The 23,174-nt window shown below is 43.9% G+C and overlaps 1 protein-coding gene across 1 annotated transcript; it reads right to left on the bottom strand.

Annotated features, from left to right (window-relative positions):
- Positions 1–2,034: 2,034 nt before the first annotated feature.
- Positions 2,035–22,884, bottom strand: LOC142582142 (signal peptide peptidase-like 2B). The gene is made up of 11 exons (XM_075691538.1): positions 22,723–22,884; positions 21,238–21,324; positions 13,533–13,678; positions 10,566–10,795; positions 8,463–8,559; positions 7,190–7,385; positions 6,314–6,388; positions 4,748–4,901; positions 4,404–4,481; positions 4,137–4,291; positions 2,035–3,253 (listed from the first exon to the last, which is right to left on the bottom strand). Exons 1-11 carry the CDS (start codon positions 22,882–22,884, stop codon positions 3,008–3,010), a joined length of 1,626 nt encoding a protein of 541 aa, XP_075547653.1. The 3' UTR covers positions 2,035–3,007.
- Positions 22,885–23,174: the final 290 nt, after the last annotated feature.

Below are 23,174 nucleotides of genomic sequence, written 5' to 3'. Positions count from 1 at the left end.
AAAACGTAAAACGTATTAAACGTAAAAAACGTAATAAACGTAAGAAGTAAAAACGTAAAAAACGCATTAAAACTTATTAAACGTACACGTATTAGCGTAAAAACGTATTAACACGTATTAAACGTAAAAACGTAAAAAACGCATTAAAACGTATTAAACGTAAAAACGTAAAACGTATTAAACGTAACAAAACTTATTAAAAAGCGTAGATTAAAGCGGTATCAGGTGAAACGTGAATCATAGCCTGGTGTTAACGGCACAAAACGTAGAAGGGACACAAGACAAGAAGGCGACACCACAAGCGCTGTGGTGTCGTCTGAAACAGCGCTTGTGGTGCCGTCTTCTCGCCTCGTGTCCCTTCCACGTTTTGCGCTGTTCATACCAGCATGGAAAACCAACCATCCCAAGCTGCTATTTTAATGAATCATAGGCCTGACCCGTACGGCCCTGCGTACGATGATGACAAGAAAGAGAAAAACAAATAGAATTTATTGTAGGAACGGCAGAGAGTTCTGCCTTGGCTATTATGCTCCGTCCTGCTGCACTGCATAGGGGAGGAAGCAAAGAAATTAAAAAGAAGGAAGTGCCCTCACTATATGGGCAACACTATACAGCAACTGGGCCGCAGCAGCCGATACAGAACCTGTGCATCACATAGCGCCTCTTCCCGTCCGCGATTCGTGGCGCCGGAGAACGCCCGAGTTCGTGACTACAATGTCCTCGATTCAAGCCGCGTTACGTCAGGTTTTAGTCCTTGAATTATATTTTTATTTTTACTTTTTTAGGTAGTTTAGGTTTCGTTAGGCTTAGGTCATGTTAGGAACGAAAGCACTAAATATATTCGGACATCTGTTTTTCCGCTTGAACGTACGTACGCGTACAAACTAGCGAAATTCTGTGCGCTTATAAAGTGTGATAGAAAAAGGTTCCTTCTTACTTTAGCAACTGTTCTATTATGATGGGCTCCTCATGGCAGTGACTTCCTAAAAAGAATGATGAAAAATGACGAATACAGGAAGAATGGATGCGTATGTACAACCATGTAACATAGTGGTTTCCATAAGGTATCGAGTCTACTCCAACGCTCTGCGAATAGGCTATAGCAAACCTTGTAAGGTTTCAATATCCATGATAAGGCTTAATAATGACAAAGGTTTTAAATATCATGCAGATGACCCTATACGCACAAATCATCAAGTAGGTATATCTGCGGCACCGGCTTAAGGGCGTCGTCATACAGTAAGCAGAAGATACACTACCTACTTGAGAGGTTTTGAACATTTTTTAAATTTGTATACGTAGAAAAGTGGTGAGCCACTTCAAGCTCTCACTTTTCGTTCAGCTTTCATCATATACATTATCTTCACCGTCTACAAAGCGCCGACAGCTTGATTGCTAGTTATAGGCTCCTCTTTTTTTCTCATGCACGCCGCTGCCGTACACTCGTGATTTGCACAGAGCACGTATATTAAAGTGTTACTCAATGTCGAAAATTTTCAGAACGCGCACAGCGACGAGAGTTGCGTTCGAGATTACGATTTTACTGCCTTAGCTGTTCACCTAGTACGTGCTGTGGTGCGCTTGTGCTGTAATCCATCGGGGACGAAGCGCACATGGGAAAGAGCCTAGCAGAGATAGCGAAGAAATAACGCCTCCTCTGCACCGAGATTGGATTGCAAGATAGTTGTTTTTGTTTCTTTGTTTTTTTTTATAAGTGTACCAAGCAGAAACCTGACGCTAATGCCTGTGCGCTCCACCAGTTCAGCGGTTCATTCAAAATGGATTTCCCTAAACATCACCCTTCTGGATTCGGCCGATTTTTCATATTAATACAATTTATCATCGCAAGTTCATATGACAATGATCATGCTCCTTTCACCTCTAATATTTAATGTCATACAGTTGCCAAAACTTTACAAATAAACGTAACTGCTTAAAACATACAAAATACTACAGTATGCAGCCCGAACCTAAGCTATAGAACTTTAGTGAACCGAATACACGAAAGTGTCGAGACCTAATTATGCACTGTAAATGGCGCTATATCATTAATTTGTGGTAAACGTGAAACACTAACCTGCTCTCATGAAACGATATGCGGCTAGCCCGCAGCAGAGCTGAGCCACAATGAAAGAAGTTGTAGTGCACTCTCAGCGAAGGCGTGCCAAATCGCATAAAAATGTATGTACTAGCCATTGGACTGCTGTGTGCATGGACTAATATACATATTAAGCCTGTTTATTGTTAGGATACATAAGGAAACCTGTAGCATACTTAATGGGCTACAATTGGTCTTTTTGATCTATGTGGCACCATGTACTTATGTGCCGCTCTTCAGCGAACCTCTTTGACGCCTATACATGGGTCACTGGGAATGCGGCACTGGATGTGTGCCGCTGAGTTATGTACCGCTCATCAGTGTCGACGCCGACTTGGAGCATCGGGCGTGGGCCACTCGATCTGCGCCGCTCTTCAGTGCACCTCTCTGACGCCTACTCGGGCAAGTAGGTGTGTGCCACTGGGTATTTGCCGCTCTACAAAGACAAAAAATATCCTTTCAATTTATGCGATGCTCGGCGGACTCGAAGCCGCGCCACGCGCGGACTTAATTGTGGCTCCGCTAGATGGCGCAGCGTGTGCAGTGGGAAGTGCGAGAGAGGAGCCCGGCTGGTACACACGTTTCGGCGTTGGCATTACGGTGTATCTCCCCACTGCTTCATGCGAATCGCATTAACGACCACGTCATTTATCGTGGGATGGGTACTATATGCTTTTTTTATTTTATACACGACGAAAAAACCCTGTTGTGCGATGAGATTAGCAAAAGAAAGACGCTTATGGCGGTGCTTCGTAGACGGACGTTCTCGAAATCACTTTAGTACGCGACGCCGTCTAGAAATGGCTGCTTAAGTTACAATATCAATGCTCAAACACGCACGTATGCAAGCACGCGCCGGTATAGGTCAAGGTCAGACGTGTTTTCTCGCTTAGTGAGCCAACATATTGTTCAGAAGTATCGCGGAGGCACGTGAAACAACGGCGATGCTGGCACGTGCGGCGCGGGGTGCGCGAAGCGGTGCACGGGGAACAGGGCGGACCGCTGCGGCGGCCCGGGGAGTTGCGGGGGCGGCTCGGTGGCAGCTGCCGCGGGACGCGGAGGGCCACGCTGCGCCTCGTCGTCCTGGGAGCGCTTCCTCTTGGACGAGTCTGCGGGGGGCTCCGGTTCCTCCTCGGAGGGGAAAGGCGTCTCATGCTGCGCAGAATCAAGGCTTAGGCTATTGTGGGGGCTGGCTCACCCCAGGCACCACAGCATCGGATGCAGTCCCACGTATTCTGTCACAGTTGACGGCAAGTCTATGGCGTCGCGCTGCTGAACACCAGGTCGCGCGTTCTACTCCCGGGAGCGGCATTTCGACAGGGACGGGAAACAACAACGCTCGCCGTACACCGTGCTTTGGGTGCAATACGTAAACAACACCAAGCTGTCAAAAATATTCCGGGGCCCTCTACTACGGCATCCCTCGGGACCCATATGCGCAGTTTCGAGACGTTAAATACTAAATTTTGTTTTAGTTTAGTTGGTGGTAACAGATCACAAGACATTTGGCTCTAGAACACCAAAACTGACATGACGAGTGAAAGGGACAAGTGATGAAAACAACAAAATGGTGAGTTAACAAAGTGTCCGTTTTTCTTTTTCATTTTAATGGCAACAAGGAATTGTTGGGTTTTCGGCGTAAGGTCTAGATGTCGTCGTAGCGATTTCTAGGACTGGCAACGGACAAACTGCCAGGTAGCAGGTGAAAGTTACTTATAACGGCAGTGCACGACATCAGTAGAGCAGTTCAGGAGAGCGTACTAAAACATCGCTGCTGCCGCCAAAATGATACGTCAAGGTCACACCGTGGTAAAAGAACACCACATTGAGCACGCAACAACGCTTCACGCCATAGCATTACCTCTTAGCTTCAATTTGTCTTTGTTCTCTTTCTTTTTCGTGTCATCTGTTAGCATTGTTTTTAAATCGATGTAACCTGTAACCATGCGTATATTAGTCCGCGGCACGGACGTACGCATTGACCTCATTTTCCGAAGCAATTGCCCACACCGCGTCCCGCACACGGTATACGTCTCACCTTGATTCCGTACCAGATTTCCCGAAGCTCCCCGCGGCACCACGCGACGAGAATGACAGGAATCAGCGTCGCGGGAACGAGGTACAGCAGGGCGGGCTGGGCCATCTTCATTACGTAGAGGCCGATGAAAGTGACTACGAGACCGGCGCCGTAGGCTGCGTGTTTGGTTGTTGCCGGCATGTGCCACGCGTGCATGTGGTTCACTTAAAGCCAGACGTTCAGGGCAAATACGGAAATAAATAAAATAAATAAAATATACACACGTACCGGTTACGCTGGTCACGTAATAGAGGCAACCCTGGGACGCTATCAAGTCGAAGCTGTGCACGTACGCCACGAGAAAACCTGTCAGTGCAGAGGAAGGACAGCTTAAGGAAGACGGGAATGAGAGCAAAAATTACTATGCGAGTAGGTGCCACATCGGATGGCGCCATTCGATAAATTCGAATTCGATAAATCAAGTTCGGCTGCACTCTCCGGTGCCCCTCGCTGTCTGAACGGTCCTTTGAAAGAACAGCACAGGTTTCAGGAATCACTTCGATCATGGGATAACTTTACGTAACCTTACGCCGCAGTGGACACATCAAGGTAAGAAATCGGCGTTATCTAACCGGGAATAAGGATGTCGCCGAATCCCAGCACAGAGTACTCCCCGAAGCAAGCGCCGATGTCCTCGTTGCTCAAATGCGGCACCCGCATAACCATTGGTATCTGCTCGTCGCTGCCGCCGCCTCGGGCCACTTCCACCATGATGCTGTCTCCTTTCTGCAAGGCGAGGCCGCGTCGCTTAATCGCGTTCGTCGACGCTGCGTGCTGCGTTCCCGCTACCGTTTGCGCGGTCTAGGGCAGGCCGCCGGTTTAAAGAAAACCGCACAGCCTCAAATTTAGAGAGCTATTCGGAGCACATAGGCAGGCTATTATAAATCTCGTAATAATCCAAGCTCTTTCAAAAACAAAATTTTCTAGCATAGACGTCGGAATGGTATGGAGACGATCGATGCATAACAGAGCGCTACTATATCGTAGCTGCTACAATATTGTGGGTAGCTCAATGTTGGGCTACCCGCAATAATGCAGTGACTTCACGCCCTACGTATAGCATGCAAAACGTAAAATCTGCGTATTCCGAGCTACAGACTTCACCGGAAGGCCTGCAGTGACACGCTGCTGCTGCATGTGCAGCACACGTCACCACCACCGACGTTGCCGTGAGGGCATTTCCAACATGTTTCGTTTTCAAAGCTACCAGCATTCAGTAAGCATCCGTCCAGAGCAAAGACTGCTGGTGTAGCGGAACTTCACCACTGACTTTCATTTAAAGTTTTGCCGAACTACAACAAAGATTATTTGAACCAGAGCCAAACTATGAAACTCTCTCCCCGTTATGCCCTGAACTGAGTCGAAACTAGCTCAGTAATCGTGCTAACCTGAAGGTAAGAGTAAACGCTCTGTAAGCTGTACCGTGGGGCAATTGATTCGTACTATTCGATTACAAGTGGCTCCAGTTGTCCTTATCTAATGTTCTGGGTATGACTTGTTCGTCCACACTGCGAGAAGGTGGTCAAGTGCACAAGAGTCGTTACCCAATCTGCATGAGAAAACCCTAATCTTTGACGCGGTCATCCGGGCTACCAGTTTCATAAAATGAGTAGAGAAGAAAAATTAAGAGGCGAAGAACTTATCTAGTAGAAAAATCAAAATTACATATACATGATCTATTACACCGGATAGCCTCGGCGGAAAGATATGACCGATACTTGTTTCCCTCCGTTAGAGGAATCGTACATGGATAATATCTAGGCTGCAGCCAAACGCCAACAACCGCGCGTGTATAGTCGCACTTGCTGCGTATTCACCATGAAGTTATAATAAACACTTCTTCACGACTATTCCTGCAATGTTTTCAAGTAGGTGCTTTCAATGAAAGAGAGAGAGAGAAGTCATGTCTTGTTTCTCCACTTACACCTGATGACTTGGCGAAACTGCCTGTCTGGTTGTGTGGCGTTGATTTCTGTATGACGCAAGGCATAAAGAACAAAAGTACAAAGACTCCTTTACAAATAATTCAGCAATAACAGTACATCAATTTCACTTTCAATCAGTTCATTATTTCACTCTTTGAGACAGTAAGCATACAGCCGCGCTTAAGTTGTTCGCGGAACTTTAAGCTCACTCACCGGAACCAGGTATGGTGTGACGAATACGAAGAAAATATCGTAAAAAAAAAGCAAGACCAAGAGAACGCAGATAACCTGCAAGAAAAAAGGAATAAAATCCTTAAGTGCGTTTCTAGAAAAGCCATATCTTACGTGGAGGCGGTTACAAGCATTCAGGATGCCGATATTGACGGCCAAATTCCCAAGTTACACAACCCACACCTAAAGATACCATGGGAAAATATCTACTGCGCAATGCCAGCCATATACATAACCACACAACAGCGTGTTCCTCGCATCCCTTCTTAAGAATTTTTTTTTACTAAACACGTTCTTCCTGTATCTCTCTTTCTGGACGCTTGAACACTTGAACGAGAAAAAGTCGTCGGACTTGTATAGACTTTAGCAATGAACCGATAGTCAGTTTCAGTTTAAGTTGCTCTTCAGCATCAGTATCAGTTGCTTTTCCCGATAATTAGCAACTACTTTTTTTCTAGTTGCCGCTCCTACACACGTTTGTGAGGAAGTCTCGAAGTTTCTTGCAGTTCCTGGGTGGCCTCGCGCCTTCGTTGTGTCTACCTACTGATTTGCAGCAGTTCGGTCCTATATTGGGTGCAGAAGCGAACCGTTTTCTTTAGGCGCCGTCATCACCCCCCCCCCGCCACCATTGTTAGAAAACGTGCCCTGCTCTCAACTTTCTAATTTCGTCAGCTATCTTACCGGTTGCATCAACCAATTAGGAACACGCTTCTTTTCGCACCAAGTACACTGTAGGTTAGAAGACAAGAGGTAACGCGTTCAATATGAGAGAGGGCAATAGGAAAAGGAAAGAGGCAACACCTGTGCATCGCAAAAAAAAATGCCTAGAGTATGATGCACAGCTTTTAGAGTGATCACCATGAGGTTAGGCAGGCGCAAGGTTTTGATCATGTAGATGCTGAAGACGACGCCCAAGAAATCCTGGAGCAGCCAAGATTTAGAGTTGTGGCGGATGACGACCCACGAAAAGGCCAGGCCAATGGAAAACAGGATCAGGAACACCTGGCGCACTTCCAGTGAGCCGTAGAAGCAGGGGAATGCGTAGTTTGGCAGCCTTCAACGGGAGTATGAGACAAACTCAGGAATCGCACTTGCACGGTCACCACAAGCAAAGAACACAAAATTTGAACATAATATTGACTAAGAAGGGAGAATTAGTATGTATACACCCTTGGTTGTTCCTACATTTTGAGCAGTTTCAGTGCGAAAGTCTGGTGTTCGTTCTTAGTCGATAGTAGGACGAATTCGTCCGCTCTACTGCATGCAAGGAAGCCGTCCCGTACCTTTACACGTAAGGACGCACGTGAACGCGCGCACTACACCCTCAACATATGCACGCACGCACGAAGACATAACTACACATCTACGCACACACGCACATCTGCAGCATCGCCTTGTGACATCTTGTGCAGCGCTATATCCGCTAGCCTTGCACGCGCATGCGCTGCGTCCGAGAATCGAGTCAGTCCGATGATCTGCGTGCACGTCGGCGTTACCCTCACTAGTTCTCTGCATTTATTAACAACTCGGAAGCTGAGCAGCCACAAGCGCTTGTATTAATTGTTCAGGCATCTGCACTTTTGTAAAAATGCCTAGCACATTAGCACCACAAACACCGAGGGAAAGAAAACAGTGAGACACAGAACAAACGATCAGAACGCATATCTCCCGCTCTGTTTTTTTTTTATTATTATTATTCAAGTACCCTAAAGGCCCATGCGGGCATTACATAGGGGTGTTACAATGAATTAGTGATATATACAGTATACGCATTTAAACAGATAATGCATGCTACATAAAAGAACACCGTCTTAGAGCACCTACATTAGAGCACCGTCTAACTGCAATCTGACAGCTCACCCGGCTCATAACACAGCTCACAGCATTGCAGGAAATGTAGCCATTATATGCTACGTATTTCGCACATCATTTGTCCACCCATGTAAGTCCATCGAATCGATATGAAACGATCATGTCAAATGATCCCATCCTTTAACATGCCACCGATTAAGTGCAACACAGTTCACTTCAAAGATGCAAAGCGAACTGAGCGAATGCGCAAGAAAGGAACCCAGCAAATTCAGTAGAAACTGAATGAGTGACCAGCAGCATTACAGAAAGGTACGCTTACCTTGCAGTGCCAAAAGGCAGCATGTAGAACAGGGGTTCAAGAACTCCGATGAGAGCAACTGTCGACGCGAGCACGAACATGCCAATGATCACGTACACTGGAAGTAGAGAGTAAACTAGAGCTCTTTGTGACCTTAACCGAAAATTACTATAAATATGAGGCAAAAATTACATTCGCGCACGGCTAACTATCCGCGTAAGGAGAGTCAAGCAGCGAGTGCGCAGCATCATCAGTAGGACTAAACTCGAAAACACGGCGCCATACGAGCACCGCTCGCGCGCAAGTGTGCCCTTGTTCTCCTCCGTTGTCGTAACATGCGGCCGAGTCAAGCCGAAAGCCATGCGCTTTGCCCTAGTGGCATCTACTGAAATATCACAAGTTCACAACTACATCGTTCGAAATTGGCGCCCTATAGCGTAAAAATCTGTTTGTATTCCGACCTTCTATCGTCAAAATTTACGTAACCACCGACGCAATGATCAGGCGGTGACTCGCAGCGTCGTTTGAACACCCAATAAAACGCTCTCCCCATTTATAGGATGTTGCATTTCATTGCTTTCAGAGCGAATAACATTGCCTATAGTGACAGGCTTTTATTATCTAACTGGCTGCGGTACATTGTCAGATCTCTATGAGATCGAACACGACGTTCTTCGGAAAGTGTTAAACCGATTAGATAGCAGACCATATTCAGAGACTAAGATTCTCGGACCATTGCCCCAAGCGTTGCAGGTCTGCAAAGCGACGCGGGCACTGCTACGTTTCATAAAATCGACTGGCCTCAATGACCGATTGTAGGCGTGAAGTTGTGGACAACTGCACGCATTCACAGTGATGGTACCTTATTCCCTCCCCATCCTTTCTTTTTTTCCCTTAAACCCCTTCCCCTGTGTAGATTAGTAAACCGGATGTGCGCCTGGTTGACCCTCCTAGCGTTCCTTCATTCTTTTCCTCCTCCTACTGTTGTTGTTGTTGTTGTTGTTGTTGTGTGACTTCATGTCACAAATACAGTGTCCTGTTTCAGCTGCACGGAATTTTACCAAAAAGGTTAATTTTGTAAGGATATTTCCCTATATTCTATCAGGTTATGCGTCTTTGCGACCACTAGGAACTGGGTATCGTAAAAATATGACAGACAATTAATAAGGACATCTTAAATAGCTGCTTAATTAGCAATTATAGAAGAAACATTGCGATTGGGGAATTGAGGACCCAAGGGATATTATTAATTCAACAAAATCTTATCTAAACAACATTGTCTTGGGTGCTAGAGGCATGCAGTACTTTGACACTGCGGGCGGCCCAGTATGGCAGTGCCGAAAGAAATATGAAATAGTGCATCAGTGACGTCGATATCTCTACGCGCTCCGTTGCGAGTGCAGACCAACAGTAGCACAAGATTTCGCTGGCACGGGCTTAATCGCGGCCTTCTCGTTTTTTGCATAGTGACGCAAGGAATCGACACGGAGCATGCTCTATTCCGTTTCCAATCTTGTGGCGCTACCGCAGCTCGAATGATCACGTTTGCCAATAGCAGCAAATTAAGAAAGGCTTTATGGATCAGAATGAAGAGAACTCGTAATTGTCATAGCATTGGCGCCTGCGCCGTAAGGAAGCAGGTGGCGTTTTCTGATAGGGTGTGGAGATCAGCGTCACTGACACGCTATTTAATTTTCGTTTGAGCGCAGTACCTACAACAATTTTTGTGAAGTTGTTGGGCAACATATGACTGTCAGGCTTCAATTTTGCAAACGCAATATTGCCTCACAAATCGCTAATTAAAACTTTATCTTTATTGGCTGCCAAGCCTCACATTCTGACAATAGATGTGCAAATGCGCTTATCACAAGTTATGAGTGCAGCATCCTGTGTTATTTGGTGCAGAAAATAAAACAGCTCGTATACCTGCTACATTAGCGATCTCTGGTAACGAAATCGAGGGGGGAGGTGAGAGAGGGTCCAAGGCGGCTGTGCTGGTGCTAAAACAGCCTCTCTGTATTAGAGTCCCAGAATGTTTCACTGGCGACAGTTGTGGGCTTGCCAAGATAAAGCGGTTTGAAAGTATGTCGGGCGTGCCGACATGCACGTCGGTCGCGAACTCACCGAGATACTGGATGAAGAGGTAGAGCACGATCAACGCGCCGGACATGAAGGCGACAAATAAGACCATAGCCTTGGGCGTCAACTGCAGGTCGATGTCCTCCCCAATGTCGATCTCTTCGGGCTTCTTCACCACCTCGCCGTTTTCGTCGACGCTCGCTCGTCGGCCCTCGGGCTGGGATTCCTCCGCGGCAGCCGCGGGCCGGCTCGCCTTGTAGGCCTGGTAGCGGTAACTGCGATAGGCGGTCAGCGGTGCCTTGACGAGAGGGTTCATTCGTTTAGCAAACGTCTTACTAGGCCCTGCACCCGACACTGAGTAAGGAGAGCATGGCATTTGGTTAAAAAAAACATGAACAATGGGAACAAAAACACGAAACAAGAACATCACTAACCACGTAAGTTAGTACAAAAAATAAGAAATAAAACTAAATGACATCGAAGTGCAGTATATGTGTAGGCATGACTGGGCGCCACATACTAGGCATTGCACCAATATATGTTCAAAGCTGAGAAAAAAAAAGGACACCAGCATATCTGCAAATAATAAACGCACAAGGCAGATTAGGTGGAAAGCGCACACAGGTTATCGCAGAAGTTTTCACGATGTGAAAACAACTTCGCCGGGAAGGCCATCCCAATGGGATATGGCACGAGGAAGAGCAGGTAAGCTGAAGGCGCGTACTTCCGTGAATGCGCCTGAAAGTAAGACGATTACGTAATCACGACGACGTGCGTACGGGTAATTCACAAAGTATGCGTGTCGCGTGGTAGTAAAGACATAATATTCGTATTTCTAAGTATTCGCAAAATATTGAACTATGGTTTGATTTTGTCGTTAGTTGAAGAAATATACGGCACGTATTTAACGAGCTAGAGCAACTTATTCTTATAAAGGACCTGTATTACTCGACAGAGCGACGTGAAAAAGATTGCTAAAAAGATTGATTAATTTCTTTTTTATTCGGCGTTTATGGCGTCATAGTTAGTTTTGTTATAATCATAATCACGATTTACTTCCGCTTAAGTCCTACAAACGGCAAAGGTACCTGCACTAATCGTCGAAGCAATTTAGGGTCAATAAATTAACCTGAATATGACAGAGGACACACGGTTTCGGGAATTGTAGTTATCGCCAAAACTAAAAAGTTAGTATCACAGGTGGATCAGTCAAATGCTTAAAAAAGATTACAGTCGAAAGTTAAACTAACCAAATCAATTGCTGTGCTACGAGAGGGCGTCGACTGCGGCCAATCAATCTGGAGTAACTAAAATTGCCTGATGGATAAATATCACTTGGTGGACATTTCTGCATGGTTAGCAATACGTTCATGTAAATGATCAACCAAGGAAAGGCACATTTTCGGAGGATGGTAACAGACACCAAATAAATGTTTTTCACAAGTACCCGGCAGGAAGCTAAGATATCTCAAGTGAGGACGGAGTGTATACTAAAAAAGACCAAATATTTTTTATTTACTGCAAGCAGGACTCCATCACCACTTTTATCTGTGCGGTCATGTCGAGATATGTTAACTCTGTTGATGTCGCGTAAAATTTTACGCGACATGTACTTACATGTGGGCTCCCTAATGTTTCCGTCAAAGCAAATGTGCCAGAATTACAATGGTAGATAATAAATCACGCTCGTTCAGTAGGCTCGTATATTAGTTTATGATAGCGTGAGCGTAAAGCTGTGAGTGTTGAAAAGGGCTGTTTAGGATGCCGAGAACCTGTAGCTTTCATTGATTATCTGCTACTCAGTACAACTGCACTAGTTTTGACATTGTACACGTAAGCCTTGTTTCGAAAGTCAAAATTTTGTCAAAAGACAACTTCAGCGGTTTGTCGTACGTTGTGACGTACTCTGTAGTAGCTATTTTCATGCAAAGCGAGTGCTCGGCGCAGTGTCTTGACGTGCTGAAAACAGCGAGCCTTTTAACTTGTGCGAAGAAGCAAGAATGTTTTGCTTAGCTCAGCAAATATTGGCCTGCATTTGTTATATGTGAAACGACTAAGCATGAGCACTCGTTCAGATTGGACGCTTGAGGCAGCAAAACCCAGCTTTTCAGTAGAAAACTGACTTTCTTGCTCAGACGTCGTGCAGTATGCCTTTGCCGCTTCGTTGTCGAATAATAATTAAAAAAAAAGGTGTGCTCGATTTGCAAGTTTATTTTCAGTGTCATTGCACCTCAAGTGTCGTAGATTGCAATTGAATTGTTAGTTTCTGAATACTACAAGGTGGGTTTCGTAAAAAAGTAACTACCCAAATTAAGGGTGGATTCGATAAATCTAACTCTCATTTAGGTATTTTACCTTGGCATCTGTAGCATGTTGCTTGTTTTTCAACTGCTTTCGTCGAATATTCAAGGTAAACAAGGTAAACAAGAAAAAAGATCCACATTCAGGAGGTAGACGTGAGAAAGGATGCAGCCGATGTTCGTTGGAGTAATGCGATTTTCAGCTCGGAGTTTTATTTCACGAAATGTCAAAGTAGCTGGTACTGAAGGCTTTTGAATGACGTGTAGGCAAAGAGCATCTGTTCGCAAATTGGCAAAAACACTCTAACAAAGCCCATAGAGGCGCATTTGTGTGACACTGAGTTCTGATTTCAGCGGTGTGAGGCGCAGTGCGATATACAACGGTTGAATTACTCGCCCGTATTGCGAGTGCGCAAATGCACGAAGGGTTGGAACTTGAGATCTGGCAAACACTAGAGGACTAGCCCGGAGAAAGCTTCGGCCTTTGATGAGCATTTCCGTCCGTCCGTCCGTCTGTCAACAGCAAGAGACTCGTATGCGAACCATGTGAGATGGCGATTGTGCTGCGTCTCCTTCGCTGCAGTTATTCCGTGATACTACAAACCTATCCAGTGCTGTACCAGGGGTGGATGCGGAAAATCAACATAGAGTGAAATAGAGCGAAGTTCAAACCTCAAGTCAGTTTGCAGAACCGATGCAATTGTGGACTTACAGCTGGTGACTGATGACTCCTGCCCACAAAGCGCCCATGGCAACGCTGAATGTAGCGATCGACCAAACAATGAGGAGCCCTTTGTCGACCTCAGGCTCCTTTGTGAAGAGCTGAGTAAGCAGCGGTTCCTTCGGCGTCATCAGTTTCTGCAAGCGCAAATGCGTGAAAAGAAAAAAAGACGAAGGGGCTGTGCACATCGCCAATCATTAAGCACTCTAAAACATATACAAGATAAATGGATGGTTCATTAACATATTGCCCGAGCTCTCGGAGGCCGTCCTTATTGCTTATTGCTGTTTATTTTTTCACCTTGTGCAACCAGAATTCCGTTGCGTGAGAAACTGCAGCTTATTTCTCAACATTCTTTTAGAGGACAGGAGATGCTAACATATTATATGCAGGCAGTATTCTTTATGTCTGACGAAATTACACCAACTGTTATTTTTAACAGTAGTTCAAATGAGTAAAAATAGCTGCTACACAATTTCGACCTGGAAAGCAGAATCAATCAATCAATCAATCAATCAATCAATCAATCAATCAATCAATCAATCAATTTTATTTCCTTTGAATAATAATAATAATAATAATAATAATAATAATAATAATATCTTTACTGCCATAACACATATACAGCATTATAATCAGGCCTGTCTAAGCCTACAAGGGCTTGTGGGACATGGCCCTGCAGAAGTGGCAAGGCAATACATTGAAATAGGAAAACAATTACATATAAAAAAATGACGCTGTTGCATAAAGTGCGCGACATTACATTTGAATGCGCAAATTTATTACAGCAGTACCTAGAGTTCAAGCTTAAGTAAAACGAACAAAACAGATAACACAAAATGCCGGAATTCGAATCTTTGAAACAATTTCCACATAAATGTTACCTGAGATAAGAAGGCAAAGCAATGTGAATATGGAACATCTTTAACCTACTGAGCACCCCGTATCATCTTCTTCAGTGATATTTTCGAAGTTGCTGTGAAAATGTCATATGGTAGATTGTTAAACAGATTAGGAACGTACACACATAGCCGGGCCTTACCGTATCTCGTTGCGGAACGAGGCACAGTGAAACGCAAGCCCGAACGGAGCATGCGCACAGGTTTATGTTCAACTTTGAAATCCGAGTCCCAAAAATGACGTAACACCACTGTTTCAACAAACAATGAGCGGAACGAAGGAAAACATACGGCGGTAAATATGTTTCGAGAAGAAAGCAGAGGCGAGTTATACGCTACACTTTGGAGCATTTTTCTTTTTTTTTTTTAAAGAGCGTCCACCCGGCTCTCCCAACGCGCAGAACAGAAGGTGAAAATTGTGATGCCATACCTTAATATTCCGTACGCAAGAGTGTGCACAATTGTTTTTTTGACTGAAAAAGGAACTATACCTTTACAGTGATAGAGTACCCAGGCAACGCTTCGGAGTTTACTACATAAATACGCTAAATGTGAGTCCCACGACAGGCTTGAGTAAAAAAATACGCCCATGTATTTTATAGACTGCACAAATTCCACTGGAGTACAACTACATTGCGAACATGACTTTTTGTGCAAAAAGATATGTTCATCTATCGACGTCATCTTCAAGGGATTTCTGAAGCAAGTCAGCTTTGTTTTTGAATTATTGATTGCAAGAAAATGTTTAGAAAACCAATCAATTACGTTATAGACATCTCTTTGTAGCATATTGATTGCTGATTTGTAGCATAAATACTTTGCTAGTAGAACAGTGTCATCAGCGTATTGAAAAATTGTGCATTTTGAAACAGTGGGCGCAAGGTCCTTCATGAAAATATTAAACAATAGTGGGGCTATGATGGACCATAATAATAATAATAATAATAATAATAATAATAATAATAATAATAATAATAATAATAATAATAATAATAATAATAATAATAATAATAATAATAATAATGATAATAATAATAATAATAATAATAATAATAATAATAATAATAGCCTTTATTGCGGGTTCTTAGGTACATTCATTTCTGGCTCCGCCGAACCCTTCCGAGAGATTGTAAGGCAGAGACCTGAGAGTATCGGCAAAATCACATTGAGAACTTTTCGAGCATAACTAATGCTTGAAAATATAAACTAAATTGCTTCACCATTTTCAATAACGCGTACAAAATACAAATTGCCAAGAAACACACAAAATTGAGCGCCAGAGGTACTACATGTCATCGTAAAACAACACACGTAAACAACTTTCTAAAGTTTAATGCATAGAAAATGGTGATTAACTGAGTCAAATACACACTGAATCAGCAAAAAGCAAAGGCCGAGAACTGGACACAGATACAGCATTCACACCAACCGCAATGCTCATATACAAAAAAAAAAATCAACTTCATACAAATGACATTTTTTATATTCCTTCTTTTAAGGCGTTCTTTCAGCCGGATAAACTTCGTTGCTCCAGTACTGAAGTGGGGTTTCATTAAACAAATTCGGAATATAATGCAGTCTGTCTTTTGCCATAATTAGTTCTTGTTCGAGGGACAACACATCTGCAGGGATCGCGTAGATCCATATGCTTTATAACGGGTACGGTAAATATTTAGTTCCAGAGATATCGCGGCACAACAGAAAGAAACACTGCAATAAACGTTCGGTATTTTCAGAGAACTGCCACGGGTCCTATAACGTAGAACTATTCCAATCTGTTGGTATTCCATATCGGCTAGTAGCCCTCCTGATAGGTCAGAATGGTTCGAATTCAGCCCATATGGGCGGGCGCCACAGCCATATGGGCAGAGCCCGAGCCATTTTGACCTATCACGGAGGGCTAACGGCCGGTTTGGAACAAAAACAGATTTTTTAAAATCAAATCTTATTTGATTTTAATAGTTTTATGCCATACCAGCCCTGAATGGTTCATCCATATAAATATTTGTGTTGTAGGCTGCACTTTTTTGAATATTCAAACTGTTTAATTTGGTTTTCCAATAGCTGCTGCAGTTAGAAAAAACAGCAGATACTATATCTTATATGAAAATAAGCTAACACATGAAGAATCATTTTCTTTAATATAATAGTTTCCAACGCGTTAAGATAAACACGCAGCTCGTAGACGTTTTGCACAAATGGAAGCCATATGAACGTTCCATGTTAAATCATTGTCAAAGTGAACTGCTAAATATTTTACACTGCATGCATACCCTATCGGCGGTGTACAGTCACAATTCAAACAGTCGGAGGCACGCAAGCAGAAAGGCAGAGTGGCATCAAGAACATTTAAGGTATTTCTAAAACATTTATTGCGTTATTCGCGCATTAACTTTTATTTTATTATTTTTGCACAGCCTATGATATTTATTGCATCACTTTGAAGCAGAGCAACGGCCATTTCACATTCCAAGTGCCTCGAAACAAGCAACGTGTCGTCCGCATATTGAAAAACAATGCTCGTGTCAATTACCTGCCCCAAGTCACACGTGAAAGGTAAACAAAAGTGGTACTCCTGCGGCACTCCTGATGTGAGGTACCACAGAGCGCTGTGTATATCAAACAAACAAAAAATTTCAGACCGATTCAAAGGATAAATATTTAATAAGTCGAGAAAACGTCCCCGAAAGACATAGTTGTAAAGTTTAGTGCATAGAAAACGGTGAGTCTTGGATATATCCAAAATGAGTCCACCGGCCACTTGGTTTCGTTCAAGTACGCCGTGTAAAAAATCTGACAAAGTTTCAAAAGGTTCCTACGTATCGCTGCTTAGATGAAAGAATGTACTTAAGAACAAAGCTGTCCACAGCGTCAGGAGCATGCCCTTCCAGTAGTTTTACTAAGAAGTACGGATATAGGGCGGTAGGTTTCTCGCTTTGACGCATCTCCACCCTTAAATATCGGAATAACACGCGCTCTCTTCATTTCATCGGGTACAACACACGTGTCTAGAATACTGTTCAAAAAAAAAAAAGAATCGGCTTAGCTAGCACACCGGTAGTACGTCTTATATGTTCAGCTGATATTCCATCTAAACCTTGAGCACGGCTCTTTCGTGACCGACATAGAAATTGAAACATAGTAGACTTTCCCCATCGAGGGAAGAAGCGCAGAATCTGGTACTGAACTGCTAGCTGCTATAAGGCTCAGCAGATTAAGGAGCGTTCTCATATCTGTCGCCACTGAAGAAAATGAATCGTTGAAACAATCAGCCACTGCTTGTGATGGAGTAACGAAACCTTTTAGTATTGAATCTAATTAGGAACACGACTTGGCAGCCCAAAGTTCATTTACTAGAGACCACGTCGCCACTAGTTTAACGCGGGAAAAAGAAAACTGACCGCTCAAGTAGCTTCCCTTGGAAGAGCGCATCATTGCTGTCACTTTGTTTTGTGCGTTTCGGTAAAGACTCTTCAAAGCTTCGTCTTCTGGGTGCTTTTGACATCGTTTAGAAAGTTTGTCTTTCTCTTGAATAGGTTTAAATATTCGAATAGTTAGCCAATGTAAGTTTGCTTTTAGCTTATGTACTAAATTATAGCTTTTACACTCTTGCTTTAGCTCGATAAAAGCATCTACAAACTTTTTATCTGGTTGAGAAACTATCTGCTGACCGTGTATCCCAGTCATATTGGGATACAGGTTTGTCAAATTTATCGTAATCAAATATTTCAATATATTGGGCCTCTTTGCTTTTGACTGCATGAGCGTCAGGAGGGGAGATGCAGCCGCCGACATAGTATTGATCAGCCAGTTTTCTTGCTATTCGAATGAATTTACCGTAAAAGCCGGAATGTATAATATCTGAACGGAATGCAGGTCGACAACCCAAACCTTAATTTAAAAAAAAATGAAAAGAAAAACGGTATAAACATGTAAAAAATGACCTCTATATAAGACAGAGGTCGATTTTTTTTTGCCGCGGTTTCTTGAAAAAAAAAGTTCGACCTATATTCCGGTTTTTACGGTGGAGGTCAAAGACATCAGTGGAACGAACTAAAACGTGGTCGAGGCATGAGTGCATGCCTCGACCATGAGGCGACCTGAGTGCACTTCTTGTCTATAGTGGCTTCGTTAGTGGCAGATCATATGCCATAGGCAGCTAATATGCTTAATTTGAAACAAATGTTTTCTCCGAGCTTAGGATATCTATATTACTATCACCGATAATGCGATCTTGTTATAGGAGGGTGAAACATCTAAGTTTTGTTTCAGTTGATTGAGAAATGGCTGCATGTGTTCTGACGGTGAGCGATACACAGCCAATAATGAGAGAGTACTGGTAGAATTTTCCAGGCGGAACGCAGGGCTTTCAGCAATCGAAATCGTTAACGGTGTAGGTAACCATTTAGTCTTAATGAAGGCCCCTATTTCCCCGCCTCGTCTACCTGATCTAGTTATATAATACTCTTTAAAGTTGGGTAGGCGGAATTGAAACATGCCTTCAGCGTTAACTTCTTTAAGTAGGAAAGCGTCCGCTAAACTCAAAATGCTAGTCGTATCGATAAGTAACTGATCCCAGTGTTTCCTTATGCTTCCCACGCTTACATGAACGACTGAAAAAGACGGGTTATCTGTAACTTCTTTCTTTTTTTTAAATTATGGAATTTTACGTGCCAAAACCACTTTCTGATTATGAGGCACGCCGTAGTCCGGGAATTTCGACCGCCTGGGGTTCTTTAACGTATACACCTAAATCTATGGTACCCGGGTGTTTTCACATTTTACCCCCATCGAAATGCGGCCGCCGTGGCCGGGATGCGATCCCGCGACCTCGCGCTTAGCAGCCCAACACCATAGCCACTGAGCAACCACGGCGGGTATGTGCAACGTCAAAGACTGTTCCAAGTTAACAAAAATCTGAGAGAGTGAAAGTTGACTGCTGCTTTCAAAGTCATCTTAACGTCAGCGAACGTAGTGATTCGAAGGACGCGGCCTCCGTTTTTATTTTCAAATAAACATTTTGCCATTCTTAGCCCACACACACGAGGGTTCGACGGAAGCCTGTCTGGTCGGGATGAAACATGCAGCAATAAAACAACAGACACCGACCAAAAGAAGTACTAAAAAATAATAAATCTTTAAGACGTCTCGGCTTCGCTACGGAATTCTTGTTCACAATGGGTTGAAGAAAAGTTGAAGGAACTTTGCTTCAACCCATTGTGAGCAAGCTTGCTTCCGTAGCAAAGCCAAAACGTCTTAAAGATTTATTCATTTTTAGTACTTCTTTTGGTCGGTGTCTGTCGTTTTATTGCTTTAACCCACAAATACTTAAAGCGTTTCCTTGCCTTTGGCACTAGCTTTCCAGAATAATTTTTTGTTAATCTGAGTCAAATTTTCGTTTACGTACATCATGGGATAGAGTTCTTTTCTGTGCCAAGTCACACAGTTTGCGACGGGCTGCCAGTCAAATGTGCCGTAATAACGGGTCAGGGAACCGGATTAGTACTGTTGGTACATTATCCTTTCTGGCTGGTTTTCGGTGGACCCCAGCAACGTACCGAAGGTTGCATTCTGTCAAGGCTAGCTTCTGTGCAAGTTCTGCTGTGGCAACACGCAGGTCTACGCCTGAAGAAAATGGAAGTCCGTGGAGTCCCAAATTCGAAAGCCCTTTTGTACTGATCATCTTTGTTGCGCTCAGCCCGAACTTTAGCAATTTCATCAGACTGTATTCTTAATCTTCCTGCTAGTGACCCTACTTGGGTTTCAAGACCTTTTACGGCTGAATGTGGTACTTTTGTCGCAGCCAAGACAACATCATAACCTGTTGCCAAATACTGCAGAGAGCTTTACAACTCGTTTACTGTTTCTTTCAAAGATAGCACCTCGTCGATTCTTGGCTTTAGAGCAAGTAGCTGATCTACCTTTTCTTTAAGGGGAAAAAGAACAAGCAGCCATGCCATTTATTCCCTGTGGTTGTTCCCGAAGAGAGCCTGAGAACCAGGGTCATCGGTTCCTGCAGATGCAGTCGAATTGCGAAGTGGCCCTGAACTGTACTCGCCCGTAGATTGTGCCATTATTTCTAAATCTCCCTTTTTGAGTATCCCATAGCGAAATATGTACTTTCAGCAACACTCGAGCATTATTTCCCCAAGTGAAGGCCATTGCCGTATTCCACACAATGCAAGAAGCTGCCATCCCTCGGCAGCCGATATGAACATGCTGGACAGATCGATGTCATGGGGAAGCACAAAACGAGTCAAGAATTTCGCACATAAACAGCGTCAAGTATTAGTGATCAGCATCAATCGTGGCAGCAGTTGGCAGCACTGCCAAACAAATGAGCTCTACGGAATAACAGCTCAGTTTAGACGAGGGTAGTTCTGATGAGTGCCCAGCAGGACTTTGCCACTGACTGCGGAGCGCTTGCGCTCCGCAAGCGCTCTTTCATTCTCGAACAGACGATCTCAAACGAACGTCTTTCATTCTCGAACGTACGATCCCAGGCGCCCCGTTCCGATAGAATCCAGAGACGGCATCTATCATTCAATGAACGACGCATCTTGCTAACAGGGGCAGCTTTCGCGCATCGCCGGTAGATCCTGAGGCCGTCGATCATTGTGCCGATTGTGTCGGACGTCGATCATTGCGTTTGACGGCGAACTATAATCAGCGACCTTTACGTGATATTACGGTACATACAAAACGCTTCAGGTAATTAGCACTACACGCTGCAAAATGCAATACCAGCAAGTCGGTAGTGACACTAGGGGCGTAAGCTAATTTGAGCTTCCACTTACCACCAACTTTCCTAAACTTCTTCTGGTGACAAACCCGACAACAATGTCGAGAGGCTCAGGTGACTGCCTGTCATAGACAACGTCGTCCTAAAAAACAGTAAATAAAACAGAGAGAATCAAACGTTATTCGGGCTCCTTACGTTTACCGATATGATATGCGCGCATTAAATTTCTTTCTTTAGTTACAACACACAAGCTTTCAATAGGTCATAGTGGCAAATAAAAATACTTCACCTGCATCGATACTCGTATGAATTCGCAATGAAATGGACACAGGATCTTCCAAAGTAGCAAAACTTTAAACAGCTCTCGTAAGCAAGGACGAGGTTCTCCTTGTGCGACTAATTAATCCATTATTTATAATGAGAAAACTGGCTCTAGTGAATAAAATGAGTGAAATAACGATACAAGAACAGTCCGTCATCTTTCATTGCCTGAGCCCGTCTTCCAGTTATAAATATCACGAAGGGTGACGGAACCACTTAGGCGATTCGGAAGAAGCAATGTCATCAATTTTCGAGACCTTTTATTTTCTTTCCTTTTTTTCACAGCCGGTTGCCGAACATTCCTACTATTCCTTCCTAGCGTGTATAACTGTTGTCACTTTCTGGTAGGGCTAGGCATCGAGTAAAATTTTATTCCGAGTAACTGAACATTTTTAACCGAATAATTAATCGATTGATCAGATTTTCCGATTCACGTATGTGAGCAAGAGTTATAAAAAAATTTTGGTTGATGTAATTAAGCCTTGTAGAAAAAACCGTCCTACATTTGCCTTTCAGTGACAATTTCTCGTAAGTGCACATATCAAGCATATCAAGCTCACTCGCAGGGGCGGATCTAAGGTGGGGGCTTGGGGGGGCAGCCGTCCCACCAAAATGCCCAACCGCGACCCATCGTCCCCTTCCTACCACCCAGCCGTACCAAGTGATGGATTGCTCTCCTGCACCCCCGACGAAATTTGACTGTCATGCTCTACCACCCCCAACAAAAAGATGTTGGCGCCTGCCGGGCTCACTCGGATGCAGCTGAATGCCCTGTGGAGCCAAATAAGCCTGTTAACGCTTTCTCGATGTAAAGACTTCCTGTGCTTATTAACAGCCATGCTAGCTGCACTGACCGAACACTCGCACGGCATTGAATTTACTCTCTCCTAAATCGAGGAGCATCGCGCATGGGCGGCTTCGGTCGTACAAGAACCGCAGGCGTCATTTTAGTTGGAACATTAAAAGCGCTAGCCATTATTTTCTTCCTTCGCGTTGAGCAAGTGTAGCGGAGGCGCCGGCGAAAAAGCTTGCCTGTGCTGTTAATCTCCGTTTAAGAACAATAAAACGTAATCGCGAGTAAAGCATTAATCGTTTAATTGGAAGCTTAATCCATCGATCATCCAGACGTACTTTCGGGATTACGGGAAATTTTTCTTCATAGTAAAGATTGCTTCTGCTACATTTATGTTTAATATCTTTCAAATTCTTGTCGACTTACAAGTTTGCTGCCGGAGAGGCCTACAACTAGACCATAGACCTTGACCTCGCGGAAGTTCTTGGCAACAGTCTCGAGTGGACAGTGTCCCAAGTCACGAATGAGCGCCACTTTGTCGGTCAGGTTGATCTTACGCAGTGGCAGGCACCCATTCTGGGCCGTCATGTCCACGAGCTGTCGGGCCTCCTGCGACCCGCATACATTGGTACTGCTCGCAAGGCGCCACAGTAACCGGACTACTGATAGAAATAAACGGTAATGAAACTCGGGCAACGAATTATACAATAAATTATTTTTTCGCGATGCTTATCTAGAAACACGGTTAATTTCTTCGTCATTTTAACTGCAAGACACAGGTACACATTACTGAATAACGTAAGAAGTTATCAACTTTGTCCAAGCCTAAAGAAAATTAAAAATGAAATTATGGGGTTTTACGTGTCAAAACCACTTTC

The sequence above is a fragment of the Dermacentor variabilis genome, chromosome 5 (assembly GCF_050947875.1).
Source record: "Dermacentor variabilis isolate Ectoservices chromosome 5, ASM5094787v1, whole genome shotgun sequence".
Lineage (NCBI taxonomy): Eukaryota > Metazoa > Arthropoda > Arachnida > Ixodida > Ixodidae > Dermacentor > Dermacentor variabilis.
Note: the sequence above shows the minus strand (reverse complement) of the source record. Positions and strands in the feature narration are given on the sequence as shown.

Bases quoted from the DNA above. Each gene is read 5' to 3' on its own strand.
- LOC142582142 (XM_075691538.1), bottom strand. From the start codon at position 22,884: ATGACGGCCCAGAATGGGTGCCTGCCACTGCGTAAGATCAACCTGACC. The intron at 10,796-13,532 runs GTAAGTCCACAA...CGCCTATCGCAG, and splicing joins GGAGTCATCAGTCACCAGCT to TTACCGCTACCAGGCCTACA. The intron at 3,254-4,136 runs GTGAGACGTATA...GATTCTGCGCAG, and splicing joins AAATCTGGTACGGAATCAAG to CATGAGACGCCTTTCCCCTC.